The 20,706-nt window shown below is 43.6% G+C and overlaps 1 protein-coding gene across 5 annotated transcripts in view; it reads left to right on the top strand.

Annotated features, from left to right (window-relative positions):
• The window catches only part of FAM193A (family with sequence similarity 193 member A), an 85,891-nt gene that overhangs the window by 43,678 nt on the left and 21,507 nt on the right, over positions 1 to 20,706 (top strand). For 4 of the 5 annotated variants that reach the window (XM_078772310.1, XM_078772309.1, XM_078772311.1 and 1 more), the window contains 7 exons: positions 2,691 to 2,806; positions 11,544 to 11,759; positions 11,993 to 12,137; positions 12,448 to 12,747; positions 12,913 to 13,338; positions 14,815 to 15,022; positions 18,711 to 18,827. In XM_078772310.1, the coding sequence (XP_078628436.1) occupies positions 2,691 to 2,806; positions 11,544 to 11,759; positions 11,993 to 12,137; positions 12,448 to 12,747; positions 12,913 to 13,338; positions 14,815 to 15,022; positions 18,711 to 18,827 (1,528 nt within the window). The remainder of the gene's footprint in view (positions 1 to 2,690; positions 2,807 to 11,543; positions 11,760 to 11,992; positions 12,138 to 12,447; positions 12,748 to 12,912; positions 13,339 to 14,814; positions 15,023 to 18,710; positions 18,828 to 20,706) is intronic. The other variant, XM_078772313.1, reaches the window with a different exon arrangement.

The following is a 20,706-nucleotide window of genomic DNA, read 5'->3' as shown; positions in this document are numbered from 1 at the left end:
TGGAAAATCCTCTTTATCTCTTTGCTGATGACTCCACTCTCTGCCGCTCCATACCTCATCCCTTAGATTAGCAGTCTGCAGCCTCCTCACTTTCTGCAGAACTGAACAAAATCAGACTGGTCAAACAAGTGGAACATGTCTTTCAATCCTGAGAAATCTCACACCCTTACTATGTCTCTCCGAAAAGACCGACTGGACAACCCTCCCATCTACTTCCTCAACAATCCTCTCCAAGAAGTTCTGTCACTCAAGATTTTGGGTCTCACTATCTGCCATGATATTTCCTGGGAAAACCACATTTCCAAGCTGGCCATCAAAAGCCAGTCGCCTATTGGGCATCCTCCGTTGTGTGAAGTCCTTCCTTGGCACACCTAAGCTCCTCACCACATACAAGGCTTTCATCCACAGCTCAATGGAATACTGCTCTTCCCTCTGGGCTGGTGCTCCTGCCTAACACCTAGCTCGGCGTCGCGCTGTTGAAACCAAAGCTTTCAGAATCATTGGAATCTCCTGCTATGAAGCTAACTTTGAGGGCCTTTCTCTCACTCATTGCAGGCAGGTAGGTGGTCTTTATGTCTTCTACCGACTCCTCTCTGGCCGAGCTCCCCCAGCTCCATGTGTGCTCTGTCCCCCAAATATTCCTACAGGTCGTACAAGATGTGATTTTTTTTTTTTTTTTGTAGACAACATCGAGGCTCGTGTAAGAGCGAACATTAATGACAAAAAAAAAACGGACACCTAAGGCAAAATAAAGGGAGCGGGAGACAAGATGGGGAGAGAGGGGGAAGCACACAAGTACAACATCTGAGAGCAGGGACATCGGGAGATCTGTGGGAGGGAGATGGCTTGGGGAGAGGAGGTGTGGGAACGGGGGTGGGAGAGGTAAAAAAAAAACACATGGACACAGCTTGGACTTCCAGGAAAGAAGTCGGTATTTCAAAAAAGTGGATCTGGGGTGAATTAACGGAGGTAGAAAAGATAAAAGTTTTTGGATGGGGGAAGATAAGAGATGGTGGTGAACAGCTGTTTTAAAGACCTGGAGGGAGGATTGGGATTGAAGAGAGTGAGGGAGTTTGTTCCAGAGGCGGGAGAAAAGAGGAATGAAAGAGTGAAGGTGAGCAGAGAGTCTTGATTTTGGCAGTTTCACCAGAAGAGGGTTGCTGGCAGATCTTGTGTGACCTGTAGGAGTATTTGGGGAACAGAGCACAGACAGGGTTGGGGGGCTAGGCCAGAGAGGAGTCGGTAGAAGACAGAAAGACCACCACCAACCTGCCTGCGGTGAGTGAGTGAAAGGCCCTCAGAGTTAGCTTCATCGCGGGAGGCTTTATAATGTAATTTACAACGTCTTCCTTAGCTCACTTGGGCTACTTTTACCATTCACACATTTCCATAAGTATCAACTTAATTATGCAGGCTAAACTGTGCTAATCTCTTTCAAAATTGTTTTGACCAAGTCAGCTCTTTACTGGGGTAGCATCCTTCCAATATTTAGATTTTGTGTGTGTAGAACTCGTTTCTCTTGGCCAAGTCATTTGTTTGCTCTTTTTTATATATACTTAGTCTATGCTCGTGGAAGAGCTAGGACACAGAACATGTCAGGACACAACATAACAAATGGAACAGCAGGAGGAAGAGGAAATGCCAACAGCAGGGCGTAGGGAGAAGCTAGATGGAGACCGACAAACAAGGGATGCAGGTAACGATCAGGGTTCGGCGAGAACACAAGGGGTGGACAAGATAGATACATAAGGATTTTTTGGGGGAGGGTGGGGGTGGTTTAATGGCTATAGTAAAGATCATGGCTTTGGATGGGGGATAGTGAGATGGTGGTGACCAGCAGTCTTGAAGACCCGAAGGGAAGAAAGTGGTCAAAGAGTGTGGGGAAGGTGGTTCCACGGGCGAGAGAAAGGAATAAATGAGTGGAGGTGAGCAGTGAGCCTGGATTTAGATAGGATAGGCCGTGAGTTAGTACTAAGTGATAGGCCCATAGAATCAGCTTCATCGCTAGAGATTCCAATGATCTTGAAAGCCTTGGTTTCCACGGTGTCAAGCTGAGTAAGATGTGTGAGGCATGGGAGCCATCCCAGAGGGGAGAGCAGTACTCCATCCAGCTGAGGATGAAATCCTTGGAGGTGGATAGAAAGCTATTGCTATGAAATTTGAGGTTTCAATTTCGTCCTCAATCCATGTAATGCTGCAGCTCTTTGCGAGGACTAATTTAACAGTTGTATGTTTTGAGTTTCAAAAGCAGCTGCTCAATTACTTGTTTAAAGTCCCTCTCAGTTTTTGTTGTTTCATGATGGTCATCTATATTGGTGGTAGCTCCCCTAATTTTTGTGTGTTCTGAATTTCCCCCCCCCCCCCCCCCCTGAATCTCTGAATTGTACCTTCAATCTTCTTCATTCTGTCTTCAGAGTACCCTTTTAGGCAGGAGTGGGCAATACTTTTCGTGGGCGGGCCACATAAGAATTTTGGTATGTTGTTGCAGGCCGCATATCTGCTTTGTAATAAAAATCAGGAGAGGGCACCACACTTGCGGCACAGCGGTGCCCTTATTAGCCAATGATGGTACCCCGCAGCCTTGTGCTGCATACGAATGAAGAAGTGGTGACTACCTATGCAACTCGTTCGTTTTATGTTTTCCTTTTTTCACTTGTTTTTAAATGTTTGCCTCAACGTTTCTCCGACAGTTGTTGCACAACAAGAAATGTGGGCTTGAGGTAGGAATGACCGAGGCCCTGAAACATCTTCTGTCAGGAACGCGGCTGGCCCTGGGGGACTGCCCCAATTGCAACTACAGGCAGAGGTAAGGTTTGCACGTCACTCGGTATGCCACTCAGTTCACCCTTTTTTTGATTGGACGTACAGTCTTACCTGTCTAAAAATAAACACTCTAGGGACCGGTAAAAAGTGGTCTTTATTCACAGGTAATCTCTGTAATGGTTAAAGTCTGTTGGGAAAGAACGTCTCAGATTCTATCTCGATTCTACTCGATATAACAAAACAAAAAAACAATTTAAAAAAACAATCAATGATCTTCTACCGCCTCCTTTCTGGTCTTGTACCCTCTGCTTTTTCCGTGCTTTGTTCTCCGCCAGGTTTCTGCAGGGCACACAGTCCATCATCAACCCCTTTCTGGTAAAACTACCTAAATCCAGGATCACTGCTCACCTCCACTCATTCTTTTCTTTTTTTCCTGCCTGTGGAACCAACTTCTACATTCTATTCAATCTCATTCTTCCCTCCAGTTCTCAATGACAGCTGTTCACCACCATCTTAGATTGCCCCCAATCGAAAATTACGATCTTTTCTGCCCCCGTTAACCCCAATCGCTCCTTCCAAATTTCCAGCTTTCCCTCCTTGGAGTTACCTTCTGTGTCCATCTTGTCCACCCCATGCATCCTCTCATGCCCTCATTGCTCCCCACACCCATTGTTTCTCCAAGTCTCTCTCTATCTTGGCCTTCAACTCTGCTGTTGTTGTTTCCCCAATCTCTATACTGCTGCTCTTGTGTGCGTCTCTACTGTTTGTTTTATATCCTGGTTTGTCTTATGTCGTGATCCGTTCAGTTTCCTGGCCTTTCGGTGAGCCTCTGTACAAAAAAAAAAAAAAAAAAAAAAGGTTGTCTTTGTCGTTTATTTAGTTTTACAATCACAAGTGAATGCAACATCTTTCACCCATGAAGTTTAATTTTTTTAAATTTCACTTTATTATGGTGTGGTATGAGTTCAGAAGTTATCAGAATTATAACTTCCAAGATTAAAAATTTGATGAAATGTCAAATACTCATTAAAAAAAGCGCACCCGTGTCCGAAGGAAGCGCTTCACTTTGGCATTTCAATATGAAATAGGCAAAGCCTAGAAACAAATGAAACCCATATAGAATGACCTTTTAGAACCCCTTAGAGTTACCCTTTAGAACTCTTTAAAATTACCCTTGAGAACCCTTGATAAATAACCTTTGGAACCCATTAGAATTACCCATTAGAATTACCTTTTAGAATTACCTTTTAGAATTACCTTTTAGAATTGCCCTTCAGAATTACCCTTTTGAATTACCCATTAGAGTTACCCTTTAGAATTAACCTTTAGACCACTTTAGAATTACCCTTTAGAACACTCTAGAATTACACTTTACAAGCCTTTAGAATTAAACATGGTGGGTTAGAAAGGTTATTCTTTATTTTTGATGGACGGATGGAAGAGAAAGGACATAGCCAAATATTGAAGTGGCTTCAGTGCTTAAAAATGTATATAAGGCAGGCACAGAATAAAGAAAAATAAGTCCCCTTTTAAAAGAAAGTGTCAAGTGTAGTCTGCTTTGCAACAGAGGCCTTATCTCTCCATTCCCTGCTAATTCACCTGCAAGTTCATCATGTGATCCAGCATGTCAGTGCATCCCTGTTTGAATGAGTGCAAAGTCCTTGAGTTTTCACAAAAAAGAATCGGCCTCAAACAAGGAAGAAACAGCAGGACCTGTGGATACATTATTACCTACGCCACCTATACATTATTATCTAGGCCACCTAAGGTGGAGGGAGGTTATGTTTTCACCTCTGTTTGTCTGTTTCTTTATCTGTCTGTCTGTTTATCTGTGAGCAGGATATCATAGTTATGGACGGATTCGGCCGAAACTTGGTGGGACAAGTTGGGTTTGTGTCAAGGACAAATTTATTCGATTTTGGTTCAGATTCGCATCCGGATCCGAGAATTTTTACAATTTCAAGTTATTCTTCACGATTGAGAGATAAGACCAAACACGATATATAGCACGATATTTCAAAACGTTGTGGACGGATTCGGGCAAAACTTGGTGGGACCGGTTGGGTGTGAGTCGAGGATGAACTGATTTGATTTTGTTGAGCATCCGGAAAGAAGATTTTTTTAAAATTTGAAGTCCTTCTTCATTGAGAGACTAGGCCAAAAACGATATTCGGTGCAGTGTGTTCCAAAAAGACGTTGTCAACTTTGGTTGTTAATATATTTACAACCACGAATAATACAACGATACCCTTTGGTTTATATGATACAGAAACTCATAAAGTTTTGTGCACACCATCAATACACTTCAATGTGAGCTACGTTTGTCGCGCGCAGGACATCAAGGCGGTACACGAGCTCTTGCCATGTTTGGCTCAGCATGTTTGTGTCCACCAATGTGCATGCAGCTATGATCCGAGAACGAAGATCCTGCAGGTTTGCAACCTTAGTGTTGTAATCGACAAAATATTTGACAAACCCCCGCAAAAAAAAAAATCAAAAGGGTTTATGTCTGGTAATCGTGGGGGCCAGGCAGTTGGTCCGTCTCGGCCAATCTAGCGACCTGGAAAATTTTCATTCAGGATGGCTCAAACGACTAAGGCCCAATGAGGGGGAGCGCCGTCCTGTAGAAAAATGATATCGGGCTGCATGTCTTCAATCTGTGGGAAGACAAATCCTTCCAACATGTTCATGTAAATTGTTGATGTCACTGAATCCTCCGCAAATAAAAAAGGACTCACCAAGCGGTCTTTGAGAAAGACACACCACACATTTACCTTTGGACTGTCGCGTATGTGTTCAATGACAACGTGAGGTTTTTCAGAGCCTCATATCCTCACAATGTGCCGGTTGACCTTCCACCGATACAGGAAAGTAAGCTTCGTCGATGAACATGACCTTTTACATATAATCTTTGTCATCCTCAATGCGACTGAGCGTTTCTAAGACAAACACCTTTTGTTTGGGTCCATCATTCGGTTTGAGTTCTGCACAATCTGCACCTTATCGACATAAAGCTTCAGTGTTTTATGCAAAATCCTGTGTACAGTGGTGGTTGGTATTCCCAGTTCTCTGGATGTGCGTCAGATTGATTTTCTGGAAATTTGTTTAAATGATTCACACACTCGTTCAACGTCTGCGGCACTTGTGCTTGGTTGACCGGTACTTTTCTGTTTCTGACAGCTTCCAGTCTTCTTAAACCTTTTGTACCACTCTCTGATACTATTCCGTGATGGCAGATTCCTTCCATACTTTGTATGTAAATTTCGCTGAACTTGAGTGTCAGATCTTGTCTCAATGAACCATTTGACACACTGAGCTTTCTTCTGTGGAATCACCTTTTTATTTTACATTAAACCACCAAACATGAAAGTAAGGAAAACGTTATGATTTTCTGTATCATATAAAACAAAGGGTATCGTTGTATCATTTGTGGTACTAAATATATTAATAACCAAAGTTGTCCAGGTCTTTTTGGAACAACCTGCATAATAGTTTGACGGATTCAAGCGAAAATTTGTGGATGAGTTAGTTAGGTGACGAGAACAAGCCGATTAGATTTTGGTTAAGGTCCGGATGCCGATCCGGCCTATCGGTGGAATACAAAACGTAAGCTGTTCAGTCTTGCGGAGGTATGCACTCTACCGAGTGCTGTTCCAGTTCTTATTGTCATCTCAGTTCTCACCAGACGCATTGGTATTCCCAGAGCGATCATTCCTTAGAAGCCTTGTCGCAAGTACTACAACAGTTACAATTCTTCCTTCCTACATTCCCTAAACTCACCTGCAATCCACCCCTCCTCCAACGTTTTCAAACGGATCTCTGACTCGAAAATCACCAGAAACTAATTTTGCAATTAATGTTCGTTTCCCATTAATCGTACAACACTTTCTAGAATGCAAACTCACCCCCCCCTTGCCCCTTCCCTCCTAAACTCCCCCCTCACCCCTCTTCTCCTAAACTCCCCCCTCGCCCCACCCCTCCAAAACTCCCTCCTCGCCCCTCCCCTCCTAAACTGCCCCTCACACCTCCCATCCCAAACTCCCCCCTCACCCCGCCCCTCCTAAATTCCCCCCTCACCCCGCCCCTCCTAAATTCCCCCCTCACCCCTCCCCTTCAAAACTCCCCCTCCCACCTCCCCTTCAAATCTCCCCACGCTCCTTTTTGTCCCCCGTCGCACCGCGGAGTGAAAGGGGGACTATGGTTTTCCCCTCCGTCCGTGTGTCCGTCCGTCCGTCCGTCCATCCGTGCGTGCGTGCGTAAGCGAAGGACCGCATTCGAATTTGGTGTGTGGGTGCAACCCACGTCAAAATCCAAGATGGTCGCTGCCACGTATGTCTGATGCCATGTATGTCTGAACCTTGTGAGCGGAATATCTTGAAAAATAAGCGAAGTACCAACTTCTAATCTGGTGTGTGGGTGTATCTAGGCAAAAGGAAGAACCCTATTGAAAATTGGGTCGCCACGTCAAAATCCAAGATGGCCACCACCATATATATGTCTGAACCTTGTGAGCGAAATATCTTGAAAAATAAGCGAATTACCAACATCTAATCTGGTGTGTGGGTGTATCTAGGAATAAGGAAGAACCCTATTGAAAATTGGGTCGCCACGTCAAAATCCAAGATGGCCGCCGCCATATATATGCCTGAACCTTGTGAGCGAAATATCTTGAAAAATAAAAGAACTAACTTCTAATCTGGTGTGTGGGTGTATCTACGCATAAGGAAGGACGCTATTGAAAATTGGGTCGCAACGTCAAAATCCAAGATGGCCGCCGCCATGTATGTCTGAACATTGTGAGCGGAATATCTTGAAAAATAAGCGAAGTACCAACTTCTAATCTGGTGTGTGGGTGTATCTGGGCATAAGGAAGAACCCTATTGAAAATTGGGTCGCCACGTCAAAATCCAAGATGGCCGCCACCATATGTATGTCTGAACCTTGTGAGCGAAATATCTTGAAAAATAAAAGAACTACTAACTTCTAATCTGGTGTGTGGGTGTATCTACGCATAAGGAAGAACGCTATTGAAAATTGGGTCACCACGTCAAAATCCAAGATGGCCACCGCCATGTATGTCTGAACCTTGTGAGCGAAATATCATATCATAGCTTGTTTTCTGCGTCTTCCATTTTGTCAACTCACATCACTTCCCCGATGGGGGACCTAGGCGTAACGCTTGTTTCTCCAATTCTCCCCTCTCACTCCTCCTCCTTAAATCGTCCTTCCCGCTTTCTCTCCCTTCCAACTCTTACCTCCATCTCCTCCAACCTTCTTCCTCGCTCTGCCTCCCCTCAAACAACACCTCACTGTGCCTCACCCAATCACCATCAAACCTTTTGTCCTCCTCACCCTTCCCGTTCTCCTAGCTATTCTGAAATCTCTGACACACTTTCAACAGCTCTCCCTACCTCCTCCTCTTCCACATCTTACCCGACCCCTCCCCGCCCCTCCCCTATCCTGTATCCGATGCTCCCTTTCCTCTTCATTAACGGTATGAACCTCAAACATCCAGGGCTTTCGCTCAAACTTGACTGATCTCTCCATACACGTTGCTTCTGACAAACCAGACTGGATCTGCTTAACAGAAACTTTCCTCCTTCATTATGTCTCTGATTCTTTAATATCTCTCCCTGGTTACTCCCTCCTCCGGTATGATAGACCTGAGCCTCATCCTGGAGGTGGGGTTGCTATCTTTATCAAAAACTCTCTTCCTCACTCTCCCTGCACTGCCTTCTCTCCACCTCACCCCCAGGAGTACCTCTGGCTTCGGCTTCCCCTTCGCTCCCACCTTTTGTTCACATGTGTGTTGTACCGTCCACCAAACAGTGATGACTCCATCTACATCTCGCTGTTTGATAACATGGACCAACTTCTATCAACTCATCCCAACTCTCTCTTCCTCATATGTGGTGATTTTAAATTGTCACCATGCCAGTTGGCTGGGTGTGGGTACCGCTCTCACCAGCCATGGCTCCTCAGCAAAGGACTTCTGCGACTCATTGGGACTGACACAATCTGTCAATTTCTCGACCCGTATCTCAGTCAACGGAGCATAATCTCTTCTAGACTTGGTTAAGACAAACTTCCCTGCAAATGTCTGCTGCTCTTCTTCTCCAATCGGTTCATCTGATCATGTGCTTGTTAAAGTGGACATCTCTCTGGGCATTCTCAGAGAGCCTCCTCAGCGTCCTCGAGTCTGGTATTTCACTCAGGCCAACTGTCACGGTCTTCAAGCAGCCATCAATCATCTGGACTGGTCTCCCATCTCTACTGCCTCTGACACCAACTCATCCTGCGAATTCTTCCAAAGTAAATTGCTCTCTCTCATGCTCAGATTTATCCCATCTCGTCTTCAGTTGTCATTACCTTCCCCTCCCGCCCATGGTACACTGTATCTTGTGGTGAGGCAGTTGCCCTGAAACAACTTGCCTTTGCCTCCTGGAAGGCAAATCCAACGGAAGGAAATCTCATTTCCTTTCACAAAGCCCGGAACAAGTGCGTGTCCACCCTCAGGAGAGCCAGGAAACAATATCTCTCCACTCTCAAGACTGAACTCTCAAATCTGTCTCCCTCTTCCAAATCCTGGTAGCATCTGGGCAAATCTGTTTGTGCTGTTTGTTCCCCTTCCATGCCCTCTCTTACCTCAAAAGGCTACACAGCTGACTCCGCACATGAAAAAGCTGAATGCCTCAACTCTGTGTTTGCCTCAAAATCTTGTGTCCCAAACCCATCCCTCTCTGTACCCAGTTGTACCCAGCTGCTCCTGGACTCTGTGTCCTTCGCTCCTGACATGGTGGAGAAGTTTCTGTCAATCCTCGACTCTGATTCTGCATCTGGACCAGACGGTATCAGCCCACGGGTCTTAAAATCCTGCTCTGCCGCTCTTTCACACCCTCTCTCTGTTCTCTTCACCCTATCTTTTTCTCAAGGTCATCTGCCGTCACCTTGGAAATCAGCCAACATTACCGTTTTACACAAAAAGGTGCAAAAACAGATCCTTGCAACTGCAGACCAATCAGCCTTCTCCCAATTATCAGCAAAGTCATGGAATCCATCATTGCTTCGGATATCAAATCCTTCCTCTTCTGCAATGGCTTGATCTCTGATCATCAATTTGGTTGCAGACCAGGTCACTCTACTCTGGACATGCTGCTTCCTCTGTCTCAACAATGGATGGAGGTCCTCAATGTCAAACAGGAAATTAGAGCTGTCTCCCTTGACATATCACGTGCATTCGATACGGTCTGGCACCCCGCTCTGCTCACCAAACTCTCCTCCTATGGTGTCCATGGAAATCTCCACGCATGGCTTGTGGACTTCCCCTCTGGTCGTAGTCAACGTGTGGCCCTGAATGGGTTTCTCTAATCTCCCCTTCCTGTTCAGGCTGGAGTTCCCCAAGGCAGTGCTCTGGGCCCTGTGCTTTTTCTGGTCTTCATCAATGATCTCTCTGACTCACTTGAAAATCCTCTCTATCTCTTTGCTGAAGACTCCACTCTTTGCCGCTCCATTCCTCATCCTTCAGATCGGCAGTCTGCAGCCTCCTCACTCTCTGCAGACCTGGACAAAATCACAGACTGGTCAAACAAGTGGAACATGTCTTTCAATCCTGACAAATCTCACACTCTCACTATGTCTATCAGAAATGACCGACTGGACAACCCTCCCATCTACTTTCTGAACAATCCTCTCCAAGAAGTTCTGTCACTCAAGCTTTTGGGTCTCACTCTTTGCCATGATCTTTCCTGGGAAAACCACATTTCCAAGCTGGCCTCCAAAGCCAGTTGCCGACTGGACATCTTCCGTCGCGCGAAGTCCTTTCTTGGCACACCTGAGCTCCTCACCACAACAAGGCTTCCATCCGCAGCTCAATGGAATACTGTTCTCCCCTCCGGACTTGTGCTCCTGCCTCACACCTAGCTCGTCTTCACGCTGTTGAAACCAAAGCTTTCAGAATGATTGGAATCTCCCGCGATGAAGTTAACTCTGAGGGCCTTTCACTCACCGCAGGCAGGTAGGTGATCTTTCTGTCTTCTACCAACTCCTATCCAGCCTCGCTCCCCCAGCTCTCTCTTTGCTCTGTCCCCCAAAAATTCCTACAGGTCGCACAAGATCTGCCAGCAACCCTCTTTTGGTGAAATTGCCAAAATCAAGACTCTCTGCTCACCTTTACTCCTTCATTCCTCTTTACTCCCACTTCTGGAACAAACTCCCTCACTCTCTTCAGTCCCACTCCTCCCTCCAAGTCTTTAAAACAGCTGTTCACCACCATCTCTTATCTTCCCCCATCCAAAACCTTGATCTCTTCTACCCCTGTTAATTAACCCCAGATCCACTTGTTTTAAATTACCGACTTCTTTCCTGGGAGTTCTAGCAGTGTCCATGTGTTTTATACCTCTCCCGCCCCCCCTCCCCCTCCGCCTTTCCATGCCTCTTCCCCCCAAGCCCTCTCCCTCCCACAGATCCTCTGATGTCCCTGTTCTCTGCTGTTGTAATTGTGTGCTTCCCTCTCTCTCCCAATCTTGTCTCCCGCTCCCTTTATTGTATGTTTTGTGTGTCCGTTTTTTTTTGTGATTGATGTTAGCTCTTACACGAGCCTTGATCTTACATATATTAAAAAAAAAAAAAAAAATTGCATTGTTTAAAGTTTACATGTGAGTCTAGTTCTTTAGTTTAGTTATAGTGTCCATCTCAATCTAGTCCTGGAGGGAACAAATGAATAAGTCCTGAGCCTCATTATTATCGTGGTACATTCACATAGTACATCATTCTGCCCTCAGGTGTTCATGTGACCAGTGCAGCATCTCACACATGCTAACTTGTGGCCTTTTGGAATCGCCACCAATCAATGGGCTTCCATTGAGCCCGATCCACACACAGGAAGGTATGGCGAAAGGGCGTCCACCCAGCGTTTCCCTGTCAAGCTCTGACTGTGCCTCAGCGCCCTGCAGCCCTCCGCCACACCGACAGCACTCACACCTTACCTTCACTGAGCTGTAAGTACCATATACCTGCACCAGAACCAGAAAGGCTTCAGATTCTGTGCCCGTATGCAAAATGTAATATATATTTTGGAATAATTTCCTTGTGGTGGCTGTAAAAGATTGATAGCAGTTGTGTGTCTGGAGGCATTATAATTGTTTTAATATTAAGCAAAGTAAAGAATGATGGTATCTGTGGTAGTATGTTATTTGCATATACTTTTATGAATATTCTGACATTCTTCCAGGGATGAAGAAGTAATTGCACTAACGGAAAACCTTTCTGAGGTTTTTCCAATCTGCAACTACTCTGACTCTGGAGTGGGCATCAGCGCTGATGGCTTGCACCCTGTACTCAACGGTGCTGGAGAGAACCTTGCTCTCAAGGATGAGGTCGGTGCACTCATGTGTACATTATCTCAAACTTTGTGGGCCCAATAACCACTTGTTGTCAATGCTGTTTCCAGTGATAGATTGTAAAGTTTGATTTTTGCACGATGTCATCACCAGTATTAGTATTTCATTTAATCGCCAATTTATTTATTTACTTCGTGTATTTTGTGGGTTGTATTTAATGGTTTAAGTTTTTTGTGGGGATTTATTCTAACATTATTAAAACTGGTTTTTGGAACATTTTTCATATTGTGTGGTAACCTCTGAAGTTGATAAATTTGTATATTGATTGAAACTTGTGAATCCACAGTCAAGTAAAAGCAGTAGCTGCAGTAGCAGCTCAGAAGAAGATGAGGACGACGAGGAAGAAGATGATGATGATGATGATGATGATGACGATGATGATGATGAAGAAGAAGAAGAGGATGAGGAGGATGAAGAAGATGAAGAAGAACTTGAAGAAGATGCTGAAAGGTTGCCTCAGGAGGTGGAGTTTCACGTGCCTGCTATCAACGGCGAGATAAAAACACTGTCTGAAAGCAGCGGTGTCATGTCAGACTTTTCAGATACCAAGAGCAATCTGGAGCATTACAAGGCTGATTTCTCAGAGGTCAGGACAACGGCCAGTAGGATCCTAGCATAATATTATTTTTCATCCAATTTGATTTTGGGTGACATGTAATCTTAGATTGTACAATAAACCTCAATAATATCAAAGTGCATTAACTAATACTTCACCAAGCCACTAATCAAGTATTCCTCTGTTCTCTTTCAGTTTGCCTCTCACTCAAATGGTTTATCTTGTTCTCAAGCTGGGGAGCCGGTGCAACCTCCATGTGAGTGCCACTTCTGTAAGCAGACAGGTGGCACATTATCATCTAGTCTGTCAACTAGTGCACTGCCCAGCGGGCAAGCGGTACTGTTGGCAGACAAGATGACACCGCACCCAGCACTGCACCTCTACCCACACATCCACGGACAACTGCCACTCCAGCCGGTGCCCTCATCGTTGACGGGGCTCACCCATGGCCCTGTTCCTATCACACTACCACACGTTCCACTGGGAACGCCACTTGGTCATCTAAACCCTTTCCTTCCGCAACCTATGTACCCTGGGTCTCATGCTGTTCCAGGTGTGTTTGCCACTCCATCTGGAAATTCTGCCGTCATCTATCCTGCATCACCAGGCAGCACAAACAAGGTTTGCAATGGATGTTGCACGGAGGAATGAAAACATTGGTGATTTTTATATTATGTGTAATGTTGTTAGTGGTGCAAACAAACAGAATTACATGTCTTGCATGCTGGTTGATGACATCATCTAATTGAAAATGAGGGATGATGGGAGGCAGAATGAAATACGCAGCAAAAATAAAGCAGGATTCTCGATAGGTTCGATCAATTTTTGAACCTGGCCATACTCGTGCCCGCTGAAAGTGATCTTGAATCCAGTTTGACTTGATACAAATTTATAGCAGGTTGTTGATTATTCCTTTAAGACATATTTAGTGGAATCACAGCTACATTTTGAACAAATTATATTTTTGTCGACGTCCTTAGCTACATCACCTCGAGTTGATCACCATTGAAGCTTTAGTTACCTCTGCCACCTAAGGTGGACGGAGGTTATGTTTTCACCCCTGTCTGTCTGTTTGTCTGTGAACATGATATCTTAAAAATTTGTGGAAGGATTCGGACGAAATTTGGTGGACAGTTTGAGTGTATGACAAGGATGAATCGATTCGATTTTGATGCAGATCTAGATACGGATATGAGATTTTACAAAGTGATTCTTCACCATTGAGACACAGGGCTAAAAATTATATATAGCACGATATCTCAAAAAGTTGTTGATGGATTATGACAAAACTAGGTGGATGAGCTGGTTAGGTTACAAGAACAAGCCGATTAGATTTTGGTTCAGGTCCGGATCCAGATCCGGCTCGTCGGTGGGATACAAAACGTAAACTGTTCAGCCTGGCGGACGTATGCTCTCCACCGAGTGCTGTGCTGGTTTGTTTTGGAATTATTTGAAAAACTAACAACATATCTTAGCTGACTTTTACAATAAAAAGGGAAGTGATTAAGAATGAATGTGGCAGATAAAAAAAGAGAGTAAGATTATTTGTTTTAACTTGTATGCCAACTATAAGGCATGGCTTTTCACAACCATGCATCATTGCTCTTGCCTTTTCTTTGTGTTATTACAATGTATATTTTACGAAACCCATGCTTGTTATTGGCAATCCAAGTTAATAAAATCCAATCCCAGTTTTTCTTCTTGTAAGTAATCATACTGTGACATTAATTTTTCGTTCAATAATAACAATTGTGATTAAGTTAATGTCTCCTCAGCAGTGAGATGCCCTTTATCAACAAGATATCAAGCTTGTTTTATTGCAAGCAGTCGGGGCACTTTAGCTTGGGAAAGGCCTTGAGTCGTCTCTAGGTGTATATAAGAAATGCAGTGCCGTTATGTATCCAGATGATTTCTCATGTGAGATTTTCAGATGGAGTCATGTTAGGTTAACTTGTTGGCCAACCTTACTCTCACATCATTTTAAGATTGCACATACTGTATTTTGTTTTAACAGACCTGACCATGTTAAATATGAGAATGCAAGCATTTCTTTCAAAATACTGATGTTGGTTGCCCCTTCATTCTGTGCCACTGCAGTGCCTGGTAAATCCTGGCGTATCTGGTTTCCCAGTAAACTGCAAGCACCAGAGCTTTCGGGTGGGACTTGAGCACGCTTCAGAGCACACCTTTCCCCTACCAGTGGCCTCCGAGTGGAGCCCTGAGCTTTTGGCCGCACACCGCTATGCCAGTAGCTGGGGTTCTGATCTGTTACCCAGCTCTGACAAGACCTGGACACTATCTGAGGGTGGGTTCTGATCCCTTATAGTGTGTGTGTGTGTGTGTGTGTGTGTGTGTGTGTGTGTGTGTGTGTGTGTGTGTGTGTGTGTGTGTGTGTGTGTGTGTGTGTGTGTGTGTGTGTGTGTGTGTGTGTGTGTACATGTGTGTACATGTGTGTGTATATGTGTATGCATGTTTGGAAGGAGGAAAAAAACACACACACCATCAATGCCCATTTTAAAAACCGCATGATAAGGGGTGTTGCAAAATAAATGATACTTTTTTCCCCAAAGATTAAATGAAGTTTCAATCGGATGAAAATCCAACCAAAGGCTTTATTTCATTCAAAAATTAAAAACTCACGTTTACTATGCATCAATATGTCCACCATTAGCTTCAGAAACCATTTTAAGTCGACTTTTAAAAGATTTCAGCAAAGACACGAACATTAGTCGCAAATATGACAGAGATAACATGCAGGCAACGTGCACGACACATCATGATGACGCACGTGAAATTTGAATTCAAAAATCGCGGACATGTGGTCAATACAATTTGGGGGGAAAAAGTATCATTTATTTTGCAACATGTGATCAATACAATCTGGGGGGAAAAAAAGTATCATTTATTTTGCAACACCCTATAACCTTAAATATTAACAGTTCTTTAGTTTATAATCCCAGCTCACCTGTTTTCATATCCATGCGTGTCCACTTCAATTATTGGTATTATGAATTTTCTTTACAAGATGAAGGTGATATGAGCGTGTGGACTTGACATTAGAGCAATGGGGAAACTCTTCGACCGACATTCAAGGGAATGAATGAATGAATAGCAAAAGAGACTTCGGAAGGGGGGGAGGCGGTTAAACGGAAAAACCTGCAACCTGCATGCAAGGGGGTTCAGTTAGGAAAGGTTAATGAGGGTAATAAGGATTGTGGGAAAGGATGTGGATTTACATGAGATGGCGGTACACTGGCTGCTCAAAACTTTGTCAGGAAGAATGGTACGGCACTACCTCTGGAAGGTTGTTCTATGTCTGGGAAAAGCCAGGAACATAAGAGTTAAGGTATGCATTCACCGTAAATTTTTAGAAGATTAACCAGGAGGGGGTTATTGGAAAAACGAGTATGTCTTGGAGTTGTTGGGGAGAGTCGAAGGGCTGACAGAGCCGGGGGAGCTAAACCAGAGTGGTGAAGGCAGTACCTTATGGAATTGCAGAGGCCATTGACGATACGATATGAGTTGGCATGGGAGATTCGAATAATGTTCAGAGCTTTTGGATTCCACAGATTCCATGAGAGAAAAATGTGATGCTGGAGCACCAGCCCATAGGGGAGAGCAAAACTCCATTTGGCTTTGGGGAAAGACTTTGCTGACTTTGAGTAGTTCTGATTTTTCAAGGAAAGACTTGCAATGATGGAGGTTGACTATTCTGCATTTGGATTTGGAGGCCAGCTTTGCTATATGGACGGCCCAGGGGAGGCCATGGCTGATGGCGTGGCCTAGAAGTTCAAGGGACTGAATCACTTTCAGTGGCTGACCACAGAAATGCAAATGGGTTGTGTGATGATCCTTATGAAGCTACAGTGTGAGGTTGAGATTTTCTAGATTGTGAGGAGTGTGGAGGGAGAGGGTGCAGATTTCTCCTTAATTTCCCCAGGAGTGCAAAGAGAAAAGTGACGTCACAAGATGGCATCTATGACACTCAAAGTATTATTGAAATTATGTCGTCACCTTCAAAATCACCGCCTGTGTTTGTATGATGTTTAAAAAACAAAACAAAGTGGTCTCGTGTTATCTAATGTCTGGATGTGTGCGTGATTTGTGTGACAACACTTCCATGAGCATAAGACCCTGAAACATAAATAAATGAATAAATAAAATAAATGAATGTCCTGAAACTTTGATGAACATCGTACATTTTTTTTCCCCTCTCCTCAATTTTGAAATCGTTTTCATGTACATCTATGGTAAGAACTTCAACACAGTCTTGTGCTGGTTATGGATGAAAATGTGCCTTTATGCTTTATCTCTGAAGTACTTTTTGAAGGGACATTGGTAGTACTGTATTTTTAAAGGCCGAACGGTTAAATTACACTCCGCTCACGAAGCAAAAAGCATTGTTAGGCGATCGGTTGCACATATGTGGCCTACGTATATGCATGTCTGCATTTTAAAAATTCATTTTCTTGGCAACCGTTGGTCCGTTTGACACTAAATTTTACCATAGGAGCATTTTACCATAACACATTTTACCATAGTATGTTAACGCCTGTATAAATTTTTTATTTATAATTATGACGTCATAGGTCATGTGGGATGGCGCCATCTTGGAAAAACGTTACACCTCTCCAAAACGTTACATCTCCAAAACTGCTCAATGGAAAAAATTTAAACATGGCTCATTGTCAAATACTCCCCATGGGGAATAAGATATGTTCATGATGTCATAGGTGCCTTCATTATGACGTCATAATTGGACAAGTATAACGCTTCATCCGATCAGTATGAATTTTTTTTCTCTGCAACTGTTGGTCTGATGGACACAAATATTTCACCATAGGAGCGCCTCCTCCTGTAGAATATTTTAATGATAATTATGATGTCATAGGTCACGTGGTACAGGTGCCATCTTGGAAAAACTGAAAAACGTTGCACCTCTATATCTCCAAAACCACTCCATGGAAAAAATTGAAACGTGGCTCATTGTAAAGAATGCCGAATGGGAAATAAGTGTTGTTAACGACGACGTCATTGGTGCCTTACTGATAACATCATAATTTGACAGGGACAATGCTTAGTCTGATCAGTTTGAAATTTCTTGAGCATGATGAAATGAATGAATGATTGTTTTTAAGGCCATTTTTCCCCCGCTAGAGCAGGGGTTAGCCTTGCGGGGGCCCCATGACAATCATGGTTCCCTGTTTGAGGCAATGTTTTTATGGCCGGATGCCCTTCCTGACGCCAAACCTTACGATGTGCAGGGATACGGTGTACCTATTCTAAATCGGGGTACACACCGGGATCATTCATCCCAGCAAGCTGGTACTCAATTTTGCCGACCTTGGAAGGATGACAGGCCGAGTCAACCCCCCTGGCGTTAATTCAGCGATTGACTGGGATTCAAACTCAGGATTCTAGGATCGATCCCAAGCCTGCACCCTAACCGCTAAGCCAACACCAAATGGGAAATACACAATCACATACACAATAATACTCTCACATACACAATAATAACACTATTAATGAAAGTAAAATAAAAATGTCACTTGCATCAAATGAACAATACATATGATGATACCATCATTCCCCAATGCTCTCAAAGCAAGAAACTCACGATACGCCAACCGTGAGTGGGATGTAACATTCCCCAAAGTCCGTGCACGGATCTCCATGCTGGTTGAAGATCGAGGTCGTGGAGAACGGCAAATCAATAGGCAAATCTTGAGTGTGATCGAGGCAACAATTATATAATAGAATATAAACTTATGATGTGATGGCTCACATGGTCTGGCAGCCATATTGGATCAAAGAAAAACACCCTTCAAAAACAAGAGTTGCTTCACACCAAGTTAACTGTGCAGGGTATGTATTCTATAAATACCATCTAGTTGTTTATTCTTTTGCTGATATTAGTTGTTTCTGTTCATATCTGTTTGATATTTTGCCGGTTAGTCTTCCCCAGGCTCACTTTCAGCGCTGTCGCCCCACAGGTCACACCCCCTTTGCTCATCATACACAGTCAACAACGTCATCCCAGTCACCGAGCCATCACACAAGCCATCTTTCCCACCCTTCATCCACTCGTCCAATGAACTTGTCGCATAAAGGTGAGTCCGCAGTTTGATTACTGTTTTCATTTCATTGATTTTTATCTGTGCAGCTGTGCTCTATTACGGGTTTACACTGCTGTTACATTGAAAACATAGACCAGAGCAATTATCAATGCAGAACCTTGCCGAGGTATTTGTCTGGGTGACCAATTTCATACACTGGGATGGTTATATAAAAGTATGCCGCCTCGTGGGTGTGCTATATTAAAGTTGATATGCGTGTGGATGCACTAGCACATGTACGTGTGAACATGCATTGAAGCAGCCAATTGAATCCTCGAAAGCACACATCACTTGAATAGTTTCATGAAAATATGGTATTAAATGCAACTTGGAGCATCGAAGAACATGTGTTGTAAATAGCACCCCTTTCTGGCAACCACATGATGCAGGTAACAGCGTTAACCTCAGATTCCTTCCTCTCTGTTTCTTTTTGGTAATTTTGTAGTTGAATGTAATATTTGATTAATGAAGGAGCTCGTAAAATGGGTGGGTCTGTAAACTCATCAGCTTGCTGATGTATGATATATCGATGGTCTTTCATTGCTTGCTGATTGGTCTATGTAACGAGGCGATTTAAATTGCCCCTAGAAAGACATTGTAGCAGGAGTTTTGTTCATTTAAAATTGGTTATTTTGGATTTACAGGTTGATTTTGTGGTGGTTGCTGCCTGTAAGTGTCCTGCTGAGTCGATAGAACTACAGACCCAGTTTCTCACCTCAATGAGCGGGCAGACGTGCTGTTGGCTGTAAAAAGTTGCAACCTAAGTATGGATTAAAAACTGTTTGAATCATCATGTTTGGGGTGTTGTGGATTATCCCATTCATCACACCAGATTATGCGGGTGACAAGCCACATTTGGTAGTCTCTTTACTTGGTGCTGTGCTTATAATTGTTGGTTTTGAAAACTTTTGAGTTGGGGCCACATAGGTGGGTAGAGGTTATGTATTCACCCCTGTTTGCCTGTTTCTTGCGAAAATCAAAGATTTTTCACGTATGTTGGTTGGTCACGTATGTCTGTCTGTTTTTTCTGTATGTCAATTGCCTACAGGTCACAATTTTAAACCGATCTTCACAAAACGTCACTAAATGGTGGAGTTGGTTACAAGGAGGAAACATATCGATTTTGAGGTCAAAATGTCCACACGGGCCAAAGGTCACCAACTTTGTCAAATTTCTAAAATCCTCAATTTTCATCCATTTAACTTGAAATTTGAAGAGGATTTGCATGTCAAGTCACTGAATTCAACCACAAATTATTTTAAGTGTTTCTTTGTTTGCCTGACTAAATAGTGAGATTTTGGTGAAAATCTGGATCTGGTTATTAGAATTTTTTAAAAATGATTCTTTGCTATTGAGATATAAGGCCAAAAACAATTGCAGCACAATATCTCAAAAAGTTGCTGACAGATTCAGACGACATTTGGTGTACAGGTTGGGTGTGTGACAAGGACAAATCGATTCGATTTTGGTGAAGATCCGGATCCAGATACGAGAATTTTTAAAGTGATTCTTCACCATTGAGATATGGGGCCAAAACGATATACAGTATAGCATGACATCTCAAAACGTTATTGGCGGATTCAGAAGAAAGTTGGTGGATGAATTAGGTATGTGACAAGAACAAGCTGGTTAGATTTTGGAGATCTGGCTCCAGATCCGTCCTATGAGTTGGATACAAAACGTAAACTATTCAGCCTGGCAGAGGTATGTGCTCAACTGAGTGCTGCTCCAGTTAACCTGCACTCGCTAAGCGAAAAGCGAGGTTAAGCAATCGGGTGCGTAAGTCGTACATATGTCATAATTTTTTAAAAAGGGGAAAAGGAAGTAAGTTTCTTGGCAACCATTGATCCGATTGCCACAATTTTTTTTTACC

The sequence above is a fragment of the Myxine glutinosa genome, chromosome 2, assembly GCF_964187855.1.
Source record: "Myxine glutinosa chromosome 2, kmMyxGlut1.1, whole genome shotgun sequence".
Classification (NCBI taxonomy): Eukaryota; Metazoa; Chordata; class Myxini; order Myxiniformes; family Myxinidae; genus Myxine; species Myxine glutinosa.
The sequence above is the reverse complement of the archived record's forward strand: the minus strand, read 5'-3'. Positions and strand labels throughout refer to the sequence as shown.